Genomic DNA, 24,782 nt, shown 5'->3' with positions numbered 1-24,782 from the left:
AGGAGAATCACGTATTAAAACAATATGAACGACTTTATGCGTCAATATTCATCGTAAAACATGAACATGTGAGAAATGATATTGCTCACTGACGATGCCATCAAGAGTGTATAAAAACAACGTTAACTTTGATAGGAGGAGAGCAAACGAACCACCAAAAATCCCAGGTGAGGTGAAAAAATCGCAATCCTGTTTCGATGTGGTTTAATGGAGCAGACACGGGAACTCCGAACTGGGTTTCAGACGTGTTTTTTTTTTTTTTTTTTTTTTTTTTTTTATTAAATCCTGGCCCCGCTCCGTAACTTCCACAATACATGACAGTGCATCAGGCTGGCGATTGGCAGATAATTCTCATATCATGACATATCCCTCATCAACTGACGTCACCATATCGCCAACATTTGCATAGGTGTGGCAGAATAGGTATAAAACACTCCACTGTTGCCTTTGATGTCAGTTTGGTTTGGATGAGCTTACAGAGTGCAATCTTTTCCCATTCTTAAATCACATCATCTGGAAAAGAATCATAAAAAGGTAATAAATGTTTTCATTCGTTTTATTTGAGTTTCTTCTGACTGCTTGTTCCCTCAGGCTATTGTACAGAGTCAGAGAAACGTTATAGGCTAACTGATAGCCACAAAACCACAATATAACATTTTCTGTATGTATGTATATTACAACTATATGGCTAAAATAATTTTGCTAAGTATACTCAGGTAGCTTTCCAAATAAGGCAGGTAGCTTTCTTGTAACGTACTTGCTGGACGCACACTTGTCCTTTTATTTATTTACATATATATGTTGATTGCAGTGACAGCAAACAGCATATAATTACGTTTCATGCATGCCCATCCAGCTGAATATATTTAATAATGGACTTAAACAAGATGACATTCTTAACAATGCTATTCTGTTTCTTAGGATTTCAGTGAGTAATTGAGTACTCCTGTACCCCTGAATGGGACACACTGGATATTATTGATTTAAAAAATTATATCATTAAATTTTACAACTATACGACTAAAATAATTTTGTTAATTATAATCAGGTAGCTCTCCAACTGTAACTTACTTGCTGGACACAAACTTGACTTTTTCCTAGTTGCGCAGCCAGCAAACCACAAATAATTACATTTTATATTGGAGGTGTTACAACTTGTTCAAACACGAAATGTGAAACATAGTTATTGCTTGCTCGCTCATGTTAGGAAAATGAAGGTACATTTTAAATTATGTTACACCTTGTCTCTATCTCTGAAAAAAGAAATGACCAGCTGGCCATCACACCACGCAGAAATGCCAGAAATAATTTCAAAAGCATGGTTTAAAATTTTCTTAATACTTTTGAGAATTTGGAGGTAAACTGGGAATGGGTGCGGCAGGGATTGGCCTCTTTACTCCTCATTACTCTGGCATGATGGGTTGGTTTGGTTTCGTTTCTCTGGTTTGGTTTCGTTTCATTCTTCCTCAGTACATGGGGCGCAAACGCAAGGGCTGATGTCTAACGACTCTCCATAGATGGGCTTCAGTAACGTATGCTTACATCCGCCTGGAATCACAGTGTTGACCAATTATACTAAGAGCCACATATTCATCATACTAATGTGCCCACAGAGCGTAGCAATCATCTCTACGAACAACATTCCCTGCATTCATAGTGTTCACATGGTGCCAAACATTGAATTTAAAAAAGAAAAATGACTTTTGCTTCAAACTTCCACTGCTGGGAGGCCAATGAGGAACAAAGGAAAGTTTTGGATGTAAGACTGTGGAGGGCAGGTTATCAAGCTCTTATAAGTTATACTCGTCTGCGACCTTTTTCCACATAACGAAGACGTGACGGAAACTAGACAAAACACCTTTAAACGGTAACTATATAATTAAATGTCTCCGTTTTCACCGACGAAAACGTGATTTGACAGTTATCAATTGTATTTCCTCTCCAGTGCTGCCATGGAGGCTGTACTACTAAATCATTTTGAGCAGACGGTGCGTCCTTTTATGGATTTTGTGGATCAATTGCGGTGGCTTGGTGTTGATCAGGACGTACCTTTACCGACCATCGCTGTGATTGGAGACCAGAGCTCAGGAAAAAGCTCTGTGCTTGAGGCCTTGTCTGGTGTCCAGCTGCCCAGAGGCACTGGTATGTTCATGTACACCCACAGTCAAATATGCATTTACCTCCATATTGAATACATTGAGAACTCCACCTACAGCAGTACTCTGAAACCACATCAGTACCTTACAATAATAATTTAATATTTATGTTATACTGGGTTCATCAAAAGTTCTTGGAAATATAACATTTTCCTTATATTCAGAGAAACTAGATCTGAACACAGTAGATGTTCAGAGCAAACCTATTTGCCTTTGTTCATCAAAGGAAATATAAGTGTGTGTGGTCATTACACCTGAGTAAACAAACACATATGTGTCACATAAAATATGTCTGAAAGTTTATACTTTTATGAAGTTTACAAAGGTCTATGCTCTCTAAGAGTTTATGGAACTGTACAATGAACAGAGGTGATGTACTCTCTTCAAAATTCCACTAACATATGTTTGGTTTTTGATAATTTTAAAAGATCCAAAGGAGATGTGACAGCATAAAAAGACAGCTGCCAAAGCAGCCGGTTTCAGAGAAGAGACGTCCCCACTTTAAATTGCCATTATAAATTGGAAAAATATTTGGACAGGATCTATAACCTTAACATTTGAGGCATTAAATAGTCTAAACAAGCTGAATCTGCATGTACTTTCAAAAATCTGACTTTGTTGTTTCAAAGATGGGTTTTTGATCCCATCATTTAACTTGTTTTTTATGTATGTTTCCTTGGCTGGGTTTTCGGTGTGTTGTAAATGAAAGGGGTGGTGACTCGATGTCCCCTGGAGCTTATCCTGATCAACAGTGAAGACACCGACTGGGAGGGGGAGATATTATACAGACATAAAAGTATAAAGTTGGATTCTCCTGAGCAAGTGTGTGAGGAGATCAAAAATGGTAATTTGACATGATTTTATTATGTTTTATTGTATCTCTATTTTAATTTATACTCTAACAGTCAGCTTAATAGTACACAGTGAAATAATGACTGTGAAATTCTGTCAACTTGCTTTTCCCAGCTCAAAATCGGTTAGCTGGGGAAAATTGTGAGATCAGCCATGAAAGAATCACTGTTCAGATCAAATCCAAAACCACCCCAGACCTCACCCTTATCGACCTGCCAGGAATCACACGGGTGGCAATGGGGGGACAGCCTGATGATATTGCCACCCGGGTAAGTCCTCTGAAATCCCTTCCACAGCCCTCCCCACACTGATGGCCCCTCCCACTCCCTCTACCACAGTGGACCCCTTACAATCCCCCTCGCTCCATAGAGACCCCTCCCACACTGAGCTGGTTTGGTCCTGCTGGTGACAATGTCTTTTCTTCTTTTTTTTTTCTTCAGATAAAGAGCTTAATTTACGAGTACATCATGAACAAGGAGACCATAAACCTGGTGGTGATCCCGTGCACTGCTGACATCACTACCGCTGAGGCCCTGCAAATGGCACAGGAGGTTGATCCAGAGGGAGAGAGGACCATTGGTACTGACTCATAGGGATATATTCCATGCCTGTAGATGCATTGGTACTGATTCCATTTGTGTTTGCATGGGGATTAATCCTGTGTTTGTAGCTTTGTGGGTACTCATCCCCTGTTTGTATTCACTTGGAGACTCATTTTGACTGTAACAATATGGTGACAAATTCCAAGTATGAAGGTCTGTAAGAGGGACTGATTTTCATGGGGACCAAACCAACTGTTCAGTGTCCCTCTAATTCATCTCTTAGGTGTCCTCACTAAGCCTGACCTGGTGGATAAGGGAATGGAGGAAAGAATCCTTAGCATCATTAGAAACGAGTTGATCCCCCTGAAGAAAGGATATACCATTGTCCGCTGTCGAGGACAAAAGGATATCCAAGACAAAGTCTCGTTTTCTGATGCCCTCAACTTGGAGAAGACGTTTTTCAAGGGACACCAGCATTTCAGGTATCATATTCAGTTATTGCACCACTTGTACTCATGTTGGTTGTAAGCAAAGCCTCACAGTTCAATAGCTTAATTTCATAATACTTCTTTAAAGGAATTTACTCAACAGCAAGCAGGCTGGCATAAACAATCTTGCAGAGAAGCTTTCAAAGGAACTCCTGACTCTGATCAAGGTAAACATGAACAGTATGATTGTTACATAAATTCTGCATACCAGTAAAGTACTGCAATTATAAGGAACCTGAACGTTGGTGTGAACTCCCCACATCCATTTCCATACTGTTGATTCTGTTCTTCTCTATTATATTCTAATTCTAATATTGTGAAGTAGTTGCCTTTTGCATGAGCAGCACTTTGTAAAGTGTGTTAGTATTATCATTATTGTGCCTTGCAGTGTTGATCAAGATAAGAGATCATTCTGTTTTCTTCACAACAGAGTTCACTTAATACTATAGAGGCAGACATTTTCATGAAGTTACAGAAGGTAGAAGAGGAACTTAGCTTCATGGGGAATATTCCTACAGGCAGCCGAGAGATCGCCAGATTCCTGACTGAGGTGAGCTTTCACAGGTTCATAAAGGCTAATCAGCGTGTACTAGAGGAAGTTATTTTACCAAGAGTCATTCAGGAGCACCAATTTATGTTTTTATCTTTTTCCTTTTTCTGAGGCAGAAAATCAAAGACTTTTTGGATGACATCCAAGCGCTGACAAATGGCGATATTTCCAAGCAATTTGCAAAAGACACAAAACTTTACTGCTTCACCCGTGACCAATTCTCGAAGTGGCACCAGACTCTGGAACAAAGAGATGTGGACAGTGAGTACATCCTCTCATTTTCAGATGACCTGAGAAAAAGAGGTGGGCGGTGAGCACATCCTCTTGCTTTAATTTGATCTCATAAAGCATGGCAAGGTGATGTTTCCTCTGATGTGTTTTGGCTTGTGTGTTGTGTTTTGTCAGTTGAGAGCACTCTGCAGCCCTTGGCTGAGGAGTTTATCCAGATCAGTCGAGGGAGGCAGCTACCAGGATTCCAAAATTACCGTGTATTTGAAGCATTGTGTCAAAGGCTTATTAAAGAGATGGAACCTCATGCTTTTCAGCTCTTGTCAGCCATTTCTGGTAAGCATTTGTCCTTGTTTAGAGAAAAATGTAAATTGGGATCAAATGGTAGTACACAATATTTAATAATGGTTTGCATGATTTGTATGTTCTGGTCCATTTCTGAGTCTGAGGTGCGTTGTACTTTGTGTCTCCGTTCCTCACACAGATAAAGTCCTGGAAGACCTCATCGAGGTGGCTACCATGCATTTCAAAACCCTGCCCAACCTCCTAAAACACACAAAGGTTTCTCCTTTCCTTTATCTCACTTTATTCAGTGTTGCTGATGAAACAGGAAAAATTAAGCATTACTGTGTCTCAGATAACTAATCTATCTGTGAATTAAATGTTTCAGTTTCATTTGCTACTAGTTTAATTAAATATTATGAAAACATACCAATAGTACAATTATAAAAAAAGCAGTATGGGGTTTATTCACACTCGAGATATACACATGTAAACTCAGTGTAAGTGCTTTCTTTATCACATTTGATAGAGCTGTCAATGTATTTGTGAATGTTTTCTTTCTTCAAAAATTGCCTAATATTGTCTTTCAGAGGCACAGATGAAATGCATTAATGCACTCAATCAGTGTGATAAAATAATTTGTCTAATGTGCTCACTGGTCATACAACCATGCCCGCATATACCCATAAATAATGTCCCCCAACAAAAACCACTAGGTGTTTCATATAGCTTATTATTCACTCTTATGTTCCAGAGGTGAATCAGTGCCAATGTTTCATCCAAAAGCACTAACTCAATAGCCCAAAAATACAAACAGAACTAATTTCATAACACGGTATACTTTAATGCAGTGATTTGAAAGGAGAGCTCAGCATGATGGTTCAGTCTTCTATTTAACAGCTACATTTCCAATGGTGTAAATGGAAGCTAACTCTAGACAGTGTAAAGTACTGTGAAACAGCTGGCACAGTTGGCTCTGACCACTTTGCCACCTAGCTGCAAATCTACCTTGAGGTCCAGAGAGCAAAATATTACAATCTCTGTCTCTGGCAAAGGAAGAGATGGCAGAGACAATGTAGACACAGCTCGGATGTGAGAGTGACTCATAAACAAAATCCCAACCATGTTTAGATGACAGGCTGTGGTGTTAGACAGACAAGGTTTCTGGCACTTTCAGCTAGACAGAGCTGTGATTCTGGTCCTGGTCACATAGTTCCATCTAGATGAGTCGGAAGGTGCTCTAACAGATAGGGTCGCTTTAATATGAAGAATTAAACATGATGGAGGGGCACTTTCTGACTAATTTAAAGTGTTTTTGTTCTTTTGGCATGTTCATGTTTGACCTAAGTCAAACACTGCCGTATTTTAGCCTTAGTGTCTTCATTAGGGTGTAAAAAGAAAAAAAAATGCAAGGTGTGTTTTTTATTATAGAAAAACAGGGCACGACTTGAATGCAATTATGAAAAAAATCATGCAAAACGACATGGGTCACTCAATAACCAGATCACTCAGAATACTAATTAACAAAAAATCATGCATAGTAATAGGTATGTTAAAAGTAACAATAAAGCAATAAACCATTGATAGTGAGAACAACCAAAATGCTCATATTAAACTGGTAAAAACTACAAGAATATTGTACTTGGGCTGACAGCTATCATATTGACAGAAGGATAGCTCCATAGAAATGTACAATCTAGTTATAAACTGATAAACAGCGAAAAAGAATCACTGCTGACAAAGAAAGCAATTGAACCATGGATTAGTCTAGTTGTACCCACAGTGCATGTCTGAGTGCTGTGAGCAGCTAACCAGATCTATAAATCAAAGGAGATCTGGAAACCTAAATAATGAAAAAGTGTTCAACTCTAAATTCAGCCCAGAAAATGTAGCTGCTTCAGATTTAAAAATCCAGAGAGTCCTGTTGCCATAAATGTTTCAAATGGTGTCCCCTCCTGACTGAATCTGGAATTTTTTGCTTGGATTTATGCCTGTATGATGTGGAACAGTGATGTGTGACTTTGTTTAGCCACAATTAGCCATCATTACCCCTATGTATGGCATATTTATGTTCTTCCACTGTCTTTCCTCTTTTGCATACTGTCATAAATTTATAAACAGTTTCCAAAAAATTAGGTACTGGTAACTCAAACCATAAACAATTATTCAATCATACATTTGTAACAAATTTCTTTTAAAAAAGCAGTAATGATGTTGATATTGTTGATTGCATTGATAGACATGTTTGTCGATATAATACTGTGGCATTTTCATGTAGTCCCTCCCTGGCTCATAAGGGAGGCAGTGAAGACACGGTTCACTTAAAAACATTGATGTCTCTGTGCAGGAGAAAAGCAGTCAGATCCAGCAGGCACAAAAAGCACACTCAGCAGAGCTCATCAAGACACTGTTCAAAATGGAGGAAATGGTATACACCCAAGATGGGACGTACTCCTACAAGATGGATGAGCTGAAGGCTCAAGACGACAATGCCAGGGGCAAAGGCCGCAGGAGGAATGAGCTCTCAGATCTGATGAAGCATGTGAAAACGTACTTGAAGGTACCAAACTTTACTCCACAACAAACTGTGAAATAAACCAGCAACAAGAATCCCTCAATTAGCACATCTAGTGATAAAGTGTATCTCCACTTATTTTTTCTGTAATAATAAAGAAAGTAAACTTAAAACATGGTACTTATCTGGTTTGAAAGTAATCTTGTGAATGTGTGTGCACAGATCTCTTCAGGTCGCCTGGCTGACATGGTGCCCATGATTCTGCGCTTCCACATGCTGCTGGAGACTGGGGCAAAGCTGCAGACGGAGATACTGCTCGTACTGCAGGACACAGAGGGTTTGGAGCACATGGCCGAAGAAAAGGAGGACACAGCAGAGCACAGGCGCCGCCTAGTGGAGAGGCAGGACCGGCTCAAAAGGGCAATAGAGCAACTGTTGAAATTCTAACACCACAGTGCCTGACTATTGTGACATCATAGATGCTTAGCTCTAAAAGGGTGTAGTGGTGAGACAGTCTGAGGCTACATCCGAATACTCGTTCTGTTATACTATATAGTACGCAAAAAGCAGTAAGTCACAGTTGTGTAGGGTGTCCGAATACTCAGTAAGCATTTAACAGTAGTCAAACGGTACCCGGATGACCTACTACATCCGTTGAAATTTTGAAGTATGCAGACGTACTACACTACGCTATCCCTTAAGTCAGCTGGAGCCCGAGTAACCAAAGAATAATAATTCCCTAGGAAAAAGAGAAAGAAGACGGCGGTGTAGTCAACTTGGTCAAGCTAACAAATCAATTGGCTTGTTACATAATGTTAGCTTTTCGTTTTACCTCAGGTTGACAGTCAGCTAAGTAAAGCAGACTGATTTTTAAAACATGTAGACATCCGGGTCAAAGGACAGGTAAGGTGGCGGCGGAGTACATCCGAATTGTGTCCTTACTACTCGCTCGCATACCCATAGAACGTACTACTGTAAGGGTTGGGTAGTACGTCTTAACCGATGTTAGTGCATACTGAGTATTCAGATGCAGACTGAGTCTACTGAAAGTTTGACTTTCAAAACTTTCAAATTTTCCAGTTTTCAAAATTGAGAACACTTTCATTCCAGGTTATAACATGTATGAGAGAGAGAGATAAATAGATAGAGATATAAAACCCCCTCCAATGAAACAAGTGTTGGAACATTTTAATGAAAAAAAAAGAAACAAGTCTCTAATACATTTATTACATCATTACATTTTTGTGGAAAACATAAACATCGAGCCAAAGCACTGTGCACCTAATATGTTTCAAATTTTATTTTTCCCTGAATAACTTTTTTGTTAATGTAGGGTGATTAAGCAGAGTTTCTTCTTTGAGCATAAAATAAACGTAAATCTTGCTGATAACCATGAGTATACAGTATCTACATTCTGGTATGGTTAGTGTTTTATTGTGCATGTGTACAGCAACTCACTGTTTTGGTGAATGCGTGAACTTTCACTGGTGTGTCGCGCCCTCTTGTGGCAGTTGGAGGGCTATGATTCTTCATGTACCAGATCACATATCAGTTGGAGATCTGTGGGTTTATCTTCATCTACTCATGTTCGTGAGGATCACATGCTTCTGAAGACGTTTATATTATAAATCTAGCGGTAGAAACAACGGAAAGATAAAACACTGAGGCCTTGGCGATGTTTTCAAATGCAACCTGTGGTTCCATTACCTCGAACAGTTAAATTTAGAACGGAAGGGACCACGGGTAAAAACAAATTGTGAAAGGCATGAATATTATACCTCACAACTCAATATGGACAGTGTAAGACGCAAAATGCCTGCTGGATAAATGTACTCTTCTCTTATTAAATACTCATCTTACAGACCATTGTTATCAACTATTTTTAGCTAACAATTTTTAGGTGAATGACTTGCGACAAATGTACTTCTCCAAAACCACACGCATTTTCTACGTTTTTACTAAGATCAGCTTGACCATCCCCAATGCTCTCCCTAATTAAATGTTTTATTCTCACGTATTATTCGTTGGTAAGGTCAAAAATGGTCAACACTGTGATAACAACCGACAGCGGCCTTCAGCAGGGCCTTTGGATCCGCTCTGCTAACTAGCAGCACCTGTTAGTAATTGTCGGTGATTAGCATATGAAGAAATCTGTATAAAGAGCACCCTCGGGTCACTTCTCGAATGTGCTGTGTGTATTTTATCAGTAACAGTAGTGGGCTTTAAAAAGAAATAAAGAAAGCGCGAGAGAACGCAAAACATATCAGGTCATCTTACTGTGCGTAAATATGCCTCCCAAAAAAGCACCTTCGGTTGAAGTGTCTTCCCCTCAAAACCCGGTTTCGTCACCCCCACCCGAAGCCCCAAAGAAAGGAGCAAAAACTGAGGAAAAGCCCCGGTCTGGTACGTCTTATCTTACAACTTGCATAATGTTACTAATTGACATCTCGCAACGTATTCGTCGTCTAAAATGTTTTTGTAGATTCCGAGGAGCCGCGCAAAGCGCCGTCGGTACGGAAAATGTCTGCTCATCCGTCTACAATGGAGATGGTGAAAGAAGCGCTGAAAGACCTCGATTCTAGGAAGGGCTCGTCAGCGCAAGCGATTCGTGGGTACATTCTGGAGAAGTATCCGTCGGTTGATGCAGTCCGACTTAAGTATATGCTACGAAAGGCGCTAGCTAAAGGTCTAGAAGGTGGAGCTCTGGTAAGACCTGCTAATTCCACTGGAAATGGCGCGCAGGGGAGGTTCCGGGTAAGTTCTCTATTCAGGCCTCACTGCTGCAGTTAAGGGATGAGCCTATGCAGTACTTTCTCTCACACACGTCTTGAATGTATCAGGAACTTTTCTATGAACATGTAGTAATGTTGACTAAAACTGAACAAGACTGTGAGACTACATTGACTTTAAGTGAGAATGGCATCGCAGGAAGGTGTTTTGAATTCTCTAACAGACTTATGATCCCGTGTCCCCCAGCTTGCTGCACGAAGCAAACCAAAAGGGACCAAAGAGAAGGGGACAGAGAATTCTGATCCAAATGTGGAGAATCCACGCACAAAAAAGACTAAAGTCAAGGAAGCAGGTAGCTACCGGCTTAGTCCTTTAATGCGTCCACTCCATGGCTACCTTTTGATTTCATTCACAAATTGATTTGCAAACCATATAATCAGAGGATACCCGTGCTACCTGTTTAAGAGATTAGTTACCGTTATCTTAATTTGTTGTGTAAGTCCTGTTTGTGCTGCAGGGTCCCAGAAGTCAAAATCCACTGGGAAAAAGCAGAAAGCAGAGGTGGGTATGAACATGATGCTCTGTGGGTTTTGGAGTGTGTGGGTCTCTAACACTCCCACTGTGTCCAGGACTCTAAGCCCAAGGCTTCCCAGGAGGGCCCCCCCTCAAAAGTGGCTCCTGCCAAAAGGCCCAAGAAGCCTGCTGGGAATGGGGGGGGTAAGCCTATTGTGGGAGAGGCTGGGTCAGGGGCCAAGGCACGTAAAACCAAAGCCCCAGTCAGGCAACAGTCCGGTGAGGAGAGTGGAGCTGCTAAGAACTCTGGAAAACGAGGAAAGAAGACTGCTGAATGAATGGTCTCTGGGTTTTATTATTTTAACTCCTTGTCATGCACTGTACTATTTGAATAAAGATTTTGTGTATTAAAATTGATGGGGGTGAAAGGCCATGATTAAGGGATTGACTGGGTGGGGGTGCTTTCAACACACAACTGTACAAATCTCCATGTGCTGTGGATGGGTACCTTCTAGACTGTGGGAATGGAGATGTACATTAGTGATGACTGATTCAAACCAGATGCAGGCTTCTACCATAATCCATTACCTACATGTGGGGTTTTTTTTTTTTCTACTGATCTTTGGACTGACATCCAGATAAAACCTTACATCGCAGCCTGGATGAGAGAGCACCACCTTCAACTCACCATCTCCAAGACTGAGCTCCTAGTCATCCCAGCCAGCCTGTCAACCCAGCACATCACTGTTCAGCTAGGCTTAATGACACTGACTCTGTCCAGGTCTGCAAGGAACCTGGGGGTAGTGATTGATGGCCAGGTAAAATTTTCTTACCACATTGCTACAACTATCAACTCATGGATAATTCATGCTGTACCACATCAAGAAAATCAGGCCCTACCCATTTGAGCATGCTGTACAGCTCCTTGTCCATGCACTATAAAGCCTCTGCAGCTGATACAGAATGTGGCTACACGTCTGGTTTACAACCAACCAAAGGGGCTCATGTTACACCTCTCTTGCTCTCACTCCACTGGCTCCCTGTAGCTGCCTGCATCATGTTCAAAGCCTTGATGCTTCTGTATAGGGTGACCAAAACTGCACCCACCTACTTGAACTCACTGCTGCAACCCTATTTTCCCTCCTGACCACTATGCTCTGCTACTGAACAGTGCATGGTGATCCCGTCGCCATCGCAGTGTAAAATCACTATCCAAGACTTTCTCCGCTGTTGTCCCCCGATGGTGGAGAGAACTTCCACACTTCATCCATTCTGCTGAGTCCCTCTCTGTCTTCGAGAAGACACAGCTCTTCCGCTCTCACTTGTGCACCTGAAACACTACCCCCTAAAGGAACTTCTCATGTCTCAAACTGTCTCCTACTAAACTATATTTAAAAATGTACTTTTACCTGTTAATCTATACCTTGCTTGGCCAACCTTTGAAACCTGGTCATGCAGTGCTTCTAATATTGTTGACTCTATGGTTTTTCACTTGTCGTATTGTACCTCACTTTAAGTCGCTTTGGATAGAAGCCTCTGCCAAATTAATAAATGTAAAACCACCTTTCAGAGCTACAAGTGAATGTCCCAGTGCAAATGTAAATTGGGTATTCTCACTGACAGTCCTGGTAAAGGACTGAACTGCAGATGGCGCCCTGAGGTGTACTGGGCTAAATTGTAGTGTTAGTGTGTAGTGTCAGTGCGTAGTTTTAGATGGGACTTCCCATCGGCAGTGCTTTCATTTTTCAGGCCTCAACAACAGTAATACCGACAGCCATAACATGGTTTAGTAAATGTGATTAGCCATACTTCTGTGAAGTCCCAAAAGTAAACACAGTGCTTGGTGCGAGTAGAGTGTGTGTGTGTGTGTGTGCGCACTTTCAGGGCTACGTAGCGGGTGCATTTGCACTCCAATGTGTAAATGGTACCACACACAGCCTGTATTGGGGGAGCAGTGCTTTAGAGCCTCATAAGATGACCACTTGTGGCACCAATGTCAATTGAGGCCAGTAGCATTAAGTGACCCTGTCTCTATCCTCACTGCTTACATAGAAATCCACAGCTGCATATCAGTATCTCTAATATGTAAGTTTAGTGTATAAATTCAATGATCTCCTGTATGCCTTTGTCTTCCCTGTGTGGTGACTGTGACAAATCTTCAGAGACACATTACTATCATTTAAATATTTTTTATTTTCATCTTAAAAATAAACAGTGACTAATCTCTAATGGAGACAGTATGGAAGCACAGGCTTTGAGCGTCATGCTCTTCAAGTATGTTCCCCTCGCATGTTCCCGCGGAGAGGCCCGGCATCGCTTCATTCTCATTCCATCCCATCAGATGGCTCTACCTGCACCAAAGCCAACAGAGCCAAGCAGAACCCACAACCCTTGTACCTTCTTTCCCTGTGGAATGTGTGCGTTTCCACAACAACAGGCTGGGTCCTGCTCTTGGTCTTTGCGACTCCGCACATGCAGGGAGAGGGAGGAAGGGGGCAGACACCAGTTTAGAGCTCCAGTTGGCAGTCTGCTTCCTTCACACCTCTATGTGCAATTCTAAAGTCACAAGTACAAGGAGCTTAATCACTCAACAAAAACAATATCAATTTAAATCTAAAAATATAGACCAGCATTACTATGCTGCATAAGAAAAAAACACTCCAAAATGTAAACAAATCGACTTCTTGAAAGAAGACTGGCCCTAAGCTGCGCCTGCACGTGCTCAGTAGTGTTTGAGAGGCAGTGGTGTTACTCTGTGTTTGGCTCCACCTCCTTCTTGCCCCCTGCTCAATGAGACCCCTGCTGGTCATCTGAGTTCCTGCTGGAAGTAGTCCAGGTATTGTGTAATGGAATCCCAGTTTCTCCAGGAGAAGGCCAGCAGGATCACCAGGAGGAGGGTGCTGAATGTGCGAAAGCGTGTCTTCATGAGGGGCACTGTGCAGTTAGCTATGGTGGAGACAAAGACCAGCAGCACCGCCATGAGTGCCAGCAGCACATTAATGAGCTTTCCCAGCAGGGGGCGTCCTGCTGCGTTCTCCAACCCCTCTAACTGCACCACCTGCTGCTGTTGCAGCTCCATCTTGGAAATGCGTGTCTGGCAGGCCTCCAGTGCCTCCTGTAGGACAGACAGAGACACACACATTCACACACACGCTGTGGCTCAAGAGCTGACATAACTCAGCGTTTCCCAACCCTGCTCCTGAAGGCACACCATCCTGCATATCTTCTATCTATCCCTGCTCTACCTACCTGACTGAACTCATCAGTGGCACTTTTGATTAGCTGAGCACACCTGATTTAGTCAAGCAGGAAGGATACATAGAAGATATGCAGGACAGTGTGCCTCCGGGAGCAGGGTTGGGAAACACGGACATAACTAACCCAACTGAAATCCTACTTGATACAATTATAACATCGATTCTCAATCCTGCTCCTGGGGCCACGTTTTCCATCTTTCCCTGCTCTGCCTACCTGACTGAACTCATCAGTGACACTTTTGATTAACTGAGCACACCTGATCAAGAGCATGTTAATCACACTAATTTCAATCAGGTGTGTTTGGAGCAAGGATAGAAAGAAGATATGCAGGAGTAGGATGGAGAAACACTGAATTATAACAATTCTGATAACTAATCCTCATCTAAGTGTACTCACCATAACTGTAATAACTAAACCCTTTCGTTGCAACCGCGGTAGTTAACGGTACACTAAACCAACTCTAATCCGATTTGATGCAACCATGACAACACTGACCATCTGAATGCAGAAAAGCACCCACTTTTACTTTTTGCATTTCAGATTACGGCATCTTCTACAAGAAACAGAACTCTTCACTATCACCGGAGTTACTAATACAAGACTTCATCGGAAACTAACATGGAGCCAATGTTGGAAAGCTTTTCATGTTCTCTTAAAACCATGTATGTTAATGTAATGCAGCAGTCAACAACTGCTAATGTATTTGTTGTTAAACATGTTGCTAGTAAGTAAGAGCCATGATCCATGAGAATGGTGCCCGATTTTCTTAGAAGAATGAGAATTATGTACAGATGTTCACTGCATAAGTACTTCCAGTAGCCAACTCAAACTAAGTGAAGTTAGTAATCAGTCTTACTACCTGCTTATAGCAATAATGTCAAGTTTGGTATTGTGTGTAAACTTGAGCTTACTAAGCGCAGAAAGAGGACCCTTCAGCTGTAACTGAGGTCAGTAAGGATGAGGCCACAGTGAAACAGGTCCTCAAGCCCAAAACACACATTTGCTTTCTGAGCAAAGGGGCAGGCAGTCTGCCACTTAAACCTCACAATGGCAATGCAACAACATGGAGGGAACAAGACAAGTCAGTGGGTGTAGTGCAGGTAATTCACATGCAAGTGGGCGTGCTGCTGGTATGTAATGTGCAGGTATGCTGTGCATAAGGAAGTACAGTGAATGTAATTTCACTGTAAGGAATTACAGTACCGAGAAAAAACTTTTCTTTGTTTAAATGGATGTAATGCATGTGTAACACTGGTGTAATGTATGTGTTTGAACAAAACAGGATGCACTACTGAGTGAGGACTAAATGGAACTTATTAGATAGGCTGAGGGTTTGATTCAGGGTGTAAAGAATGGCTCTGACCTGTACGTCTCTCCCTCGTTCATATGACTGGTAGGCAATCTTCTCCTCCATGCTGGCCAACTCCTGTTTCAGGTTGAGGATCTCATTCTGGTGGAGCTCTGTCAGGTCATTCAGCTGCTCTTCCAGGCGCTCGCACCTGTGCAAAAGTCAGAAGCACACTGGAATTACAGAATGCAAAGAGAGACATTTTACGACTGTTACCACTGTAAGCTACATCTCTCCTTGCAAAGGTGCACTGTGGGTTAGAGGGAATGCAGATGTCAACATTCAAGCACTATGACACTTTCACCATTTTGTGCCTTTTCATTGTCTCTGGCTGACAATCTTTTTCTTGAACTTCCACTCGCTTTTTACTGAATGCAGTGGTTTCTGTCAGTGTGTATCAGTGTCAGTGCATCTCAGTGAGTCTCACTGTAATAGCTGCCTGACCCATAACACTCACACAACCTGAGCTCTGCCCTACCTGCAGTACACACCCTACATTTAGCACCTGTCCTATCTGCAGCCGTACCTCTTACACCCTATGCGTAGCCCTCTGTTTTACCAGTCGTCCTGTCCAAACTGTAGCCCTCTGTCCTAATGTAGAGTGTGTATTACAGCTTAGTCCATGTGCTAGCTGTGGCCTTCAGCCCTACCTGTAGCGCTCATCCTGTAGGGCCTGCATCATGAGGTGGTAGTCTCTCTGGTAGTGTGCTTTGAGGCTCTCAAAGCACTCTTCCAGTTGGCTCTGGGCATGGTGGATCTCCTGAACCTCATGGAAGAGCATCTCTAATCCTGAGGTCTGCATGTTGTCCAGTGTGTTGGTCTTAGAGCTGGGGGGGCCCCCGGGGGCCCCGATGGTGCTGTTGGCCCCTGCAGATTCGGAGGTGGCGCTAGAGCATTCATCCTCACTGCCATAGCGGGGGCTGGGCTGCAGTGCCCCACTGACCACCTCCTCACTCTGGGGCTCGTCAAGCGCCTCCTTCAGGCCAGAGATGTTTTCTGCGCTGCCAAACTTGTTGCGTATGAGTGACGCGATCTCCCTGGGCTTCGACACTACTGCTCCCGCTGCCGAGTGTGTTGCCTGGGAAATGGTGGAAAGTCCACCAGTCACCTTGGCCCCCACATCCTTTAGGCCCTGGTGCATGTCACGGAGTACATGTTTGGGCTGGCGGGCGATGCCACACTGCTCTGCCTCCCGCAGCCGACGGTGGGAGAGTTCCAGCTTCCTCTGCAGCTGTTGGATGGTTTGCGCAGACTTCTGGTTCTTCTTCTCAAACACCTGCTTGATGCGGGCGCTCTGCTGCCTGTCTGCATTGTTGGCCAGCTTCAGGTACTCGGCCACGTTGTCGTCCCGCGCTGTCTGCTCCACCTTTATCTGCTCTGTCAGCCGCAGGATCTTCTGCTGCAGCTGCGCAATGGCCTGCCGGCTGCGCTGGGGGTCAGGGGGGCTGTCCACTCCATCCACAGCACATGTGTTGTCTGTACTGCTGCCCACCGGCACTGGCAACAGGCCCAGACCGCTGATCTCCAACTTATCCAACTGCTGCCAGAGAGAGACAGAGAGGAGAAGGAGGGAAGGAAGATGGAGACAGAGAGAAAAGGGGGGACAGGGAGAGACAGAAGGGGTAGGGGTTACAGATGGTTATTTACTTTGTTTGTTCCATTTATTTCCATGAGTCCTTTGGCAATAACTGAATTGTAAAACTGTAAAAAAGCAGAATTCAAAGAGATCCACAAAGACAATCTGAAGAGGAGAGAGACAGACAGCAAAAGAGTATAAAACCAAGGGGAAAAAGAACAGGCTCAGAGGTCACATGCAAATTAATTAGAAGTGAAGTATAAATCCACTCGGAGGTCTTCACATATAAAAATAACTTGTTAGAATATGTAGTGGACTATGATACTCTGGGTCAGACCTAAAAGGGGCTGAGACTTATTCCCTCTGTGTTAGGGGGAAAATAAAGAGGTGAGATGGGCCGCACAGTGAGTTTATGTAATTGCTTATAAAGTCCTCATTATCGTTCCACACAGTTCTTGTGTGAGGGTGGAGACCTAAGGTTTTTTGCACAGTATAATGTGTGTTCATCAAGAGTTATGGCGCACAGATACTAAGCTCAAAACAAACATTTCACCACTTGACAATCTAATTTTCCCCACAGGTGCAAAAGACAAGGCATTATTTATAGGTAATTTCAGCAGCTTTACTGCACAAGCAAGCTACTGTAACGTGGCTATTAGGCCTACTTAACAGACAGTAGAAAGAAAATCACATTCATAAGTTTTTAATTGTAAGACGACAGTTCAATTAAAGTGTAAATAAAGTAAATAGCTAAATTGGCTGCGACACATTGCATAACAAATATCCTTCATAGGTACGGGTTAGTGAAGCGATTGTGAAGTTCGCAGTTACCTAACGAACAACCTCTGAGCCTACACATACCTACACACACACACAAACACGTTAACTAAAGAATTTACCGTTACGCTAGCACATCCAGTGCCCCTTATACAGAGTATTTAACTCCAGTCGGTGACGGCAGAGCCGGGTAAGTTTCGGTCCGGTCACTGCTTTGCTCGAGATAAGACCATTAATAATTAGTCTGCATTTACGGACTATGCAATGTAAAAATTTAGACCGCACTGCTAGCCGCGGTTATATACTTGACACGGCTGATAACGGTCCGTGCGCGATATGTATCATTTAAAGTGCTAGAGAAAGTCACGCTCATACCTCTTCGCTGGAGGTTCAAACCGTCACGTCATGAAGCGAAAGGACAAGTTATGTTTCAAAAAGCAAACCTGGTTTTTAACCATCGGCATTCGCCATCAGAGTATCAAGTTAATGAAAACACATTAGCCGTTTCATAATACCTTGTGTGTGTGTGTGTTTTTTTTTTTTTTTTTTTTTTACTATTTTCGATTAGTAATGTTAACGTTGAGGCAGCCGTGCCGCACCATACACCTCCACCCCCCAAATTCAACGGCCAACTACAGTTAAATTGGTTACTTTAGTGAACTGCGCAAACCAAAAATATAGTGCGATAAAAAGGGAAAAAAAAACACCACTGATTACACGACTGCTTGAGTTAACTTAGTTACATCGTGATGTACACGGTAACGTTAGTTATAACTAGCTACCCAGGACTAAGGTTAACGTTAGCCAGGAGAAATATTGTGAATCTTTGAGGCAGCAAGGTAAAATCTTACCCTTTCATTTGAGGAATTGAGTACCTTTTCCCAGTGCATATTATCCCATGTATGAGGTGCAATTATCCAAATTAGCTAAATTAAGCCGAAGGGCACGAAAGCAGTTTAACTTGGTAATTTTTTTACAACTTATTTTGACCGTTTCAGCGAGCGGCACCTGCACCACCACTGCTGCAGCTCCTCCCACTTTACAGCCTATACAAAGGAGCGCTATGGCCGCTGACCTGAGATAAGCACAGATGACATCATCCTCTATCCTCTGTGACAGAGAACACACGGGAACGAACCACTGATCGGTGATCACCGTACAGGCGTGATAAGCATGTCAGTGACGTATTCAAAGTAAAGTCCTGCGGGCGGATCAAAATATCAAGCACTTGCATTAAATATTTCAAAACGAAGTAGTCGCCACTAACATTTAGAAGAAATGTCTTAAAGGTCTTAGAATCAACTTACACTTACAAAGGAGGTTTATAATTCAGCACACACAACACAGCAGCACATCTGTATTGTATAAAGACCTGAATGACTTGTTAGTTGTGTGCGTGTGGTGTAGAGTATATGTGTCTGGTGTAGGTACATGAGCAGTACATGTCTGAGTGGTGTAAGTGCATTTGTGGTTTACATGGCTGTACTTACGTCACTATTTGTGTCACATACACGTAGTTTCACACACATATATAAATGCATGCACACACATACATACATGTACCTACACATACACTTGCATGCAGTGTCCTAAACATTTAGTCAAACATACTGTTTTCAATGGGAAATCACATTGGCATATTTTTACTGAATGGTCTGTCCTTGTCACTAAATGTTTTGCTCTTATGTACACACCCCATTCTGTTTAATGCAACCCAACTCCGTGCACTGGCTTCTTCAGTTTATGTACTTAGTATAAATACTGGGTTGAGTCTGTTAAACTTTAGTTCCCACCCCGCCAAGGCTGTACTCACCCGGTCAGACTCATTGGGCGGGGAGTATCCAGATGGTGGAAGAGTGTCTACCAGGGCAAGGCTGCTGGAGGGGTCAGTGGTGGATGAGGAGCGTGGGCGCCCACCCTGCAGCAGAGCATCCTGGGTGTTGCGGCGGTGAATCTGGGGGCTACCCTTAGTGGGGGGGTCAGAAACAGGCTTGCGGCGACTCTGCAGGCTGGAGCCACGCTTCATCATGGGAGCGACTCGGATCTGCTGCAGCACGCGGCTCAGAGCTGCAGGGGGGGGCGGAGCGTGGGGGTCAGTGTCGGGGGCAGGAGCTTCCCCTGGCTGTGGCCCCCCCTCCAGAGATTCAGTGGCAGGGCCACCTGAGGAGGCAGCAGAGAGGGCTGAGCCAATGTCATGGGGTGAGATGGACGAGCGACGTCGTGGGTGCTGGAAGAGCTGCTTCAAACCCTGTCCCAGCATGCCCATGTTTTCAAGGGCATTGTGGGTGATTTTAGAGCGGCCACGCTCCGATTCAGACGCCCTTCTGCCCTCTAACTCTGCCACGCCATGGCTGCCCACATCCACCTCCTCTGGGTCCCTGTCACCACAACCGTGCTCCATTAGGGGGCGCCTCTATGCAACGCCAGTCTGACAGAAAGCCGCAGGGATGCCGTGCACTAGTCACGCCCCCTGGGAGGCGGAGAAAAGCTGGTAAGCGGGCGCTCAATTCGAGCTGGTGAGTGTGCATGCATCTGCAGATTGGCTCATAGTCATGCTCATCTAGCACAGAAGGAGAGAAAAGCAGCCGTGAGAAGCACACAGATATTTATCTGGGAAACACAGCAGATGCTTCGCTGTATTGCACACAGCCAAGAGGGAGAGCTATCTGAGTTTGCATGACTTTTGTATCTACTGCAACTGAAAGCACACAAGCTCTGAACATAATAACAAAAACTACACAAGCTCTAACAGTGCTAAAGGGAAACATGCAACAACAAATGCCATGCAAAAAGCAAGCAACTGTAATTCAGTATTATATTTGTTAATTCCATGCGAACTGTACAAGGTCGGTGACCCATCCACAAGAGATTTTGACTTTTGCACATGCTGAGCTCAGACATCAGTCACTTTTTATTACCCCCTTTGAGTTATGCCTGTCCAAAGCCAAAAAAGAAATCCTGACCTTGACTAGAAAAATTACCCCAAGATCAGCTTTAACTAAAGTATCAGCTGTAGCCTTTAATTTGACTGTAAATAATTTGTGCAAAACAAGCAAGCTGGATTCCCTCACTCTGGAGTCCCTCACTCAGATCTGAGAGCTTACTAGACGTGGGATGACTGACAGGATTTATTCTCACTTCTGCCCCACCCTTTAGCCTCTGGGAAGGGGATTCAGATCTTTAAATGCAAGTCTTGATAAAATACTTCAGGGACCAGTTTTCTAAATGCTCCCAAGAATGCTCCTCACCCCTCCCCTATCCACATTTTATTATTCCCCTCTGAAATATTGATTAATCCCCTCTTACAAATTCAGCATTAATTCCATGTTCCATACAACAAAATAACAAAAATGGGGGACAAAAAACAGGGGCCAAGAAAACTTTTGGTATCCATTAATTTTGGACTTTTCATTATGCTGCAATTATATTCATTTAATGCATTGCAGACAGTCACTTTGGTGAGGTGTTAAACCTATTTGCAGTGATGTCAGCTTTAAAATTCAAAATATCTCTTAGTTCTATATGTAGAACAATGCATGTTGAGAGCAGAAAAAGACATCTCTGATCAATTTTAACTGCTGGAAGGACTGCAAGCCACTGATGACTGTTCAATGGAGGTGTCTTAGTCAGCAAGGTGCTTGTCTTGAATGCAGGCTGAGCCCTACAGCCCAGGACAGAAACCAGCTCTTTCATCTATTGACAGTAATCAGGAGCCCACAGCTGCAGAGCACACTGGTTTCATTCCACCAGGGATAGGGGTGGATAGGCACTGTGTAACTTGTAGTGCGAATAATAGCTGCTGGTGCATTAGAGTATATCAGAGGATTGCATTTGTCTCACATCAGCGCTCCTGCAGGAGTGCTGAAGTTGCCATGGTGAGATGAGCCTAATATGCAGCTGTCAATTCTGAATAAAGGGTTGCATAAAGAGAAAAGAGGCATAAAAAAGCCCTTCCCTATGTGTCTTGTGACACTGTTAAGGATGTGCTTCTGAATGTTTTAAGAATGGTCTTCCCAACACTGAACGCCGCCCCGCTCTATCACTTAACACAGTATCTTACGCACCACAACACAGTACTGTATCCTGCTGAACACAAGGCAAGACGGTCAGTGCCCATCAAGACTCTGCAGGGTTCCCCTGCTCCCGCATGCCCGGATAAAGGCTCTCTCCAGCTGCCAACAGGCTTCCTGGCAAATTCGTTTTCACAGTACTTTCCCATCTAACATTTACACAGACGTCTGGCTATTTCAGCCATCCCCACCCCTGCATTATCTCTACACTCCAATCATGCAGATAAAGAGAACAGCAGTACCACTCCATGCTCATGGCTTCAACAGCCCAGTGATTAATCCTATCATCATCCCAAAGAACTCTACACCCCCACCTCACAGAAAACCTGTCACCATCTGCCGCTATCACACAACCTTCCAGGACTATGAAACCTGGGCTTGGTCTGGAACAAAAAGGCACAGCAACTCCTCTAGACCTGAACCACTCATATACATCATACACAGTCACATCTGTTAGTTTACCCATCATTCCAACATTTGTACTTCAAAAGCTAATAATCAGATGCCAAACTGAAGAACTGAGTTCATTTCAATACTAGTGTGCAGAGGTAAAATTTCCTACTGAACAGAGACTCAGTGATGATCAGCTTCTGTAATTCAGGCACAAACAGGCATCACACAACTGATCTGCCCATAATTGCCTCACAGAGATCACATCATTAGCTGTTTCAGCTGAATACAGCTAATGGAAGTGACTGAACTGCCAGTGTCATCCACGACTGGACACAGAAATGGAAGAGGTTGCTCCTTGATACCCCCAGCCACCTCTCACAGCCTCCAAACACTGCGTGTGTGAGAGGGAGTGTGTGTTTTTTTGTGTAAGAGTTTGAGAGAGAAAGAGAGACAAGGGAGAGGAAGAGAAAGCATGTATATGCGTGTATGTGTGTATGCATGGCTTTGTGTGCTTGTTTTCCATGCCTTTACGTAATATGTGTCTGTGTTGCATCTGTGTATTTATGTAAATGTGTTTTCATGTATGTAAGAGTGATATGTCCAAATTTGTACTGAAACCATGAGCAGCAGCATGGAAGTGTAGGAAGGTTATTTTGAAACATTTGTAGGAATTTACAGGTTATCACACCTTGCTAGACCAATTAAAGCAACCTTACAGGAGTATTAAAATAATTACATTACAAATTAAACATGCCAAGTTACCAAAATAAGAAATGTTTATTTTTGGAGTATACCTGGCTTGCTCTGCCTGACGACCACATACCTTCAGTCTCGACCATTATCTGCGTCTGCTTTTCTTTGTGTTTTGCACTGGAAAGTCGGGAAAAGATCCCATGTTTTTTCTTCTGAACACCTCCAGCGCGGAATCATAAACCTACAATCCTTACAGGACTGCGTTCTCTTTCCGTTTTCGATTTAGTCTTACATCAACTCCTCCCTTCGTTGTCGGAGTAATAATTCATGCTGCAATTGACAAAAAAAAGTCATGTTGTAAGAATACAAAGCTGTGCTGCGACTCCTTCCTGAATTTCAAAGTTTTCAACTGCAATTCGACAAGTTTGTGCCAGAATAGCATTGGTTGGGCCAGAACAAGAATCCAGGTATCACACTAGCAAATACTGAATTAAAATCTAGTTTCCGCAACAAACAATAGCGACGAACAATCCACAGCCCATTTGCTTTTTGTGGTCACTGAGTCAGATAAAAACACAGACGCTCACAGCTGGCGCTGTAAATAACACTGATAGCATACCATGTTTCGGGGACAGGTATTTGAATTGGATGAGCATAAAATCGCACTTTTTTTTCACATGGCACTAGCCCAAAATAACAGTCCAATGTTCCACTATGCGGTATCTTTGGATTAATGAGCACAATATCAATTGCAACAGCACATATTAGCGACAAGTGTAATTTAGGTGTATGCAACCTACATAGCCTGTTAGCTAAATACGCAGCTCAATATATATGCCGTCAGTGATAAAACGTTTGTCGCTTTCTGGGTAACCTCATATTAGCAGTCAACTGACACTGTATCTACCTAGCCAGCTAATCTGATTATAACACTAAACGATCCGTTGATCATTTGGTTGTTTACGACCATGAATAAAAACGGCTAGCAAGCAGAGTATGTAGCAACAGGAATTATGACTGCTTGTTTGGCGAAATTAAAAAAAAAAATCAAGTCTCCAGTTCGACGTTTATTAGTTACCTTGCTGTACTACTCACAGAAGAAACAGACATGCACACGGATGCCGGAAAAGCACAGCATCCTCTCCAGACCGGAGCGGAGGTTGGCCGGAGAGAAGGTGACCCCAGGCCTGCGGTAGGCTAGCGGCTGGCTGCTCTACACAGTTACGACGAAACGCCAGATGGCTATCACAATTTGCGAATGTTCATTTCATTATATGAATTTTGATTACTGAAACTCTTATTTGAGTTAGAGAGGCTGACAACTGCATGCGTGCGGTGTCTCTCCACACTGCGCTCCAGCAAACTGTCAATAAACAGATTGCGCTACGTACAGCAACCTTCGAACTGCCAAAGCATGCATCTTCCGCAACAGATGATAACGACGAAGCTAGCTGAACGTTTCATAGCTACTGCACTAATTAATTTGTTTCCGTGCATTAAAATTGCATCAGTAGTTATTTACACATTGAAACTTACATAAAAGCTGACAGGATGATCATGTCTTTGGGCGGACCACTTCCACGGTGACGTCAGAACGCATTTTATGCGTAAGACGTGACAGTCATGAGGAAGGCAAATCATAGTCAAGGGGTAATTTTACATAGTAAGAATATGATGTGCGAGAGGCTGAATTTATGAATTGGAATCGGTGAATGTCCTTTACTTCTTGGTCATAAACACGACATATTAAAGTGAAATAAACAAAATTTTAAACGTCGATACGGAGCATTATGTCTCAGAATGTAGCCTAT

General features: G+C 43.0%; 3 protein-coding genes across 8 annotated transcripts; 2 read left to right on the top strand and 1 right to left on the bottom strand.

Moving 5' to 3' along the window:
- Positions 1 to 476: 476 nt before the first annotated feature.
- LOC118778986 (interferon-induced GTP-binding protein Mx-like) lies at positions 477 to 8,060 on the top strand. The gene is made up of 13 exons (XM_036530791.1): positions 477 to 534; positions 1,946 to 2,142; positions 2,866 to 3,000; positions 3,123 to 3,277; positions 3,449 to 3,587; positions 3,834 to 4,032; positions 4,127 to 4,205; positions 4,469 to 4,588; positions 4,705 to 4,891; positions 4,994 to 5,152; positions 5,301 to 5,377; positions 7,446 to 7,658; positions 7,836 to 8,060. Exons 2-13 carry the CDS (start codon positions 1,953 to 1,955, stop codon positions 8,058 to 8,060), a joined length of 1,878 nt encoding a protein of 625 aa, XP_036386684.1. The 5' UTR covers positions 477 to 534; positions 1,946 to 1,952.
- A 1,841-nt stretch (positions 8,061 to 9,901) lies between these two features.
- LOC118778985 (protein B4) lies at positions 9,902 to 11,194 on the top strand. Its single transcript, XM_036530789.1, has 5 exons — positions 9,902 to 10,016; positions 10,096 to 10,367; positions 10,590 to 10,695; positions 10,861 to 10,904; positions 10,973 to 11,194. Exons 1-5 carry the CDS (start codon positions 9,902 to 9,904, stop codon positions 11,192 to 11,194), a joined length of 759 nt encoding a protein of 252 aa, XP_036386682.1.
- A 2,366-nt stretch (positions 11,195 to 13,560) lies between these two features.
- Positions 13,561 to 24,562, bottom strand: LOC118779941 (transmembrane and coiled-coil domains protein 1-like). Of its 6 annotated transcripts, none has more exons than XM_036532282.1 (6): positions 24,508 to 24,543; positions 23,073 to 23,301; positions 19,629 to 19,882; positions 16,113 to 17,002; positions 15,478 to 15,613; positions 13,561 to 13,971 (listed from the first exon to the last, which is right to left on the bottom strand). In XM_036532282.1, the coding sequence occupies exons 3-6, from the start codon at positions 19,842 to 19,844 to the stop codon at positions 13,663 to 13,665; spliced, it is 1,551 nt and encodes a 516-aa protein (XP_036388175.1). In that variant the 5' UTR covers positions 19,845 to 19,882; positions 23,073 to 23,301; positions 24,508 to 24,543; the 3' UTR covers positions 13,561 to 13,662. The 6 variants fall into 6 exon arrangements, with proteins under 6 accessions (XP_036388175.1, XP_036388171.1, XP_036388174.1 ...); XM_036532278.1 differs by having other exon boundaries at positions 19,629 to 20,375; positions 23,102 to 23,301; XM_036532281.1 differs by having other exon boundaries at positions 23,102 to 23,301.
- Between the last annotated feature and the right edge of the window lie 220 nt (positions 24,563 to 24,782).

This window comes from Megalops cyprinoides, chromosome 6 (genome assembly GCF_013368585.1).
Source record: "Megalops cyprinoides isolate fMegCyp1 chromosome 6, fMegCyp1.pri, whole genome shotgun sequence".
Classification (NCBI taxonomy): Eukaryota; Metazoa; Chordata; class Actinopteri; order Elopiformes; family Megalopidae; genus Megalops; species Megalops cyprinoides.
The sequence above is the reverse complement of the archived record's forward strand: the minus strand, read 5'-3'. Positions and strand labels throughout refer to the sequence as shown.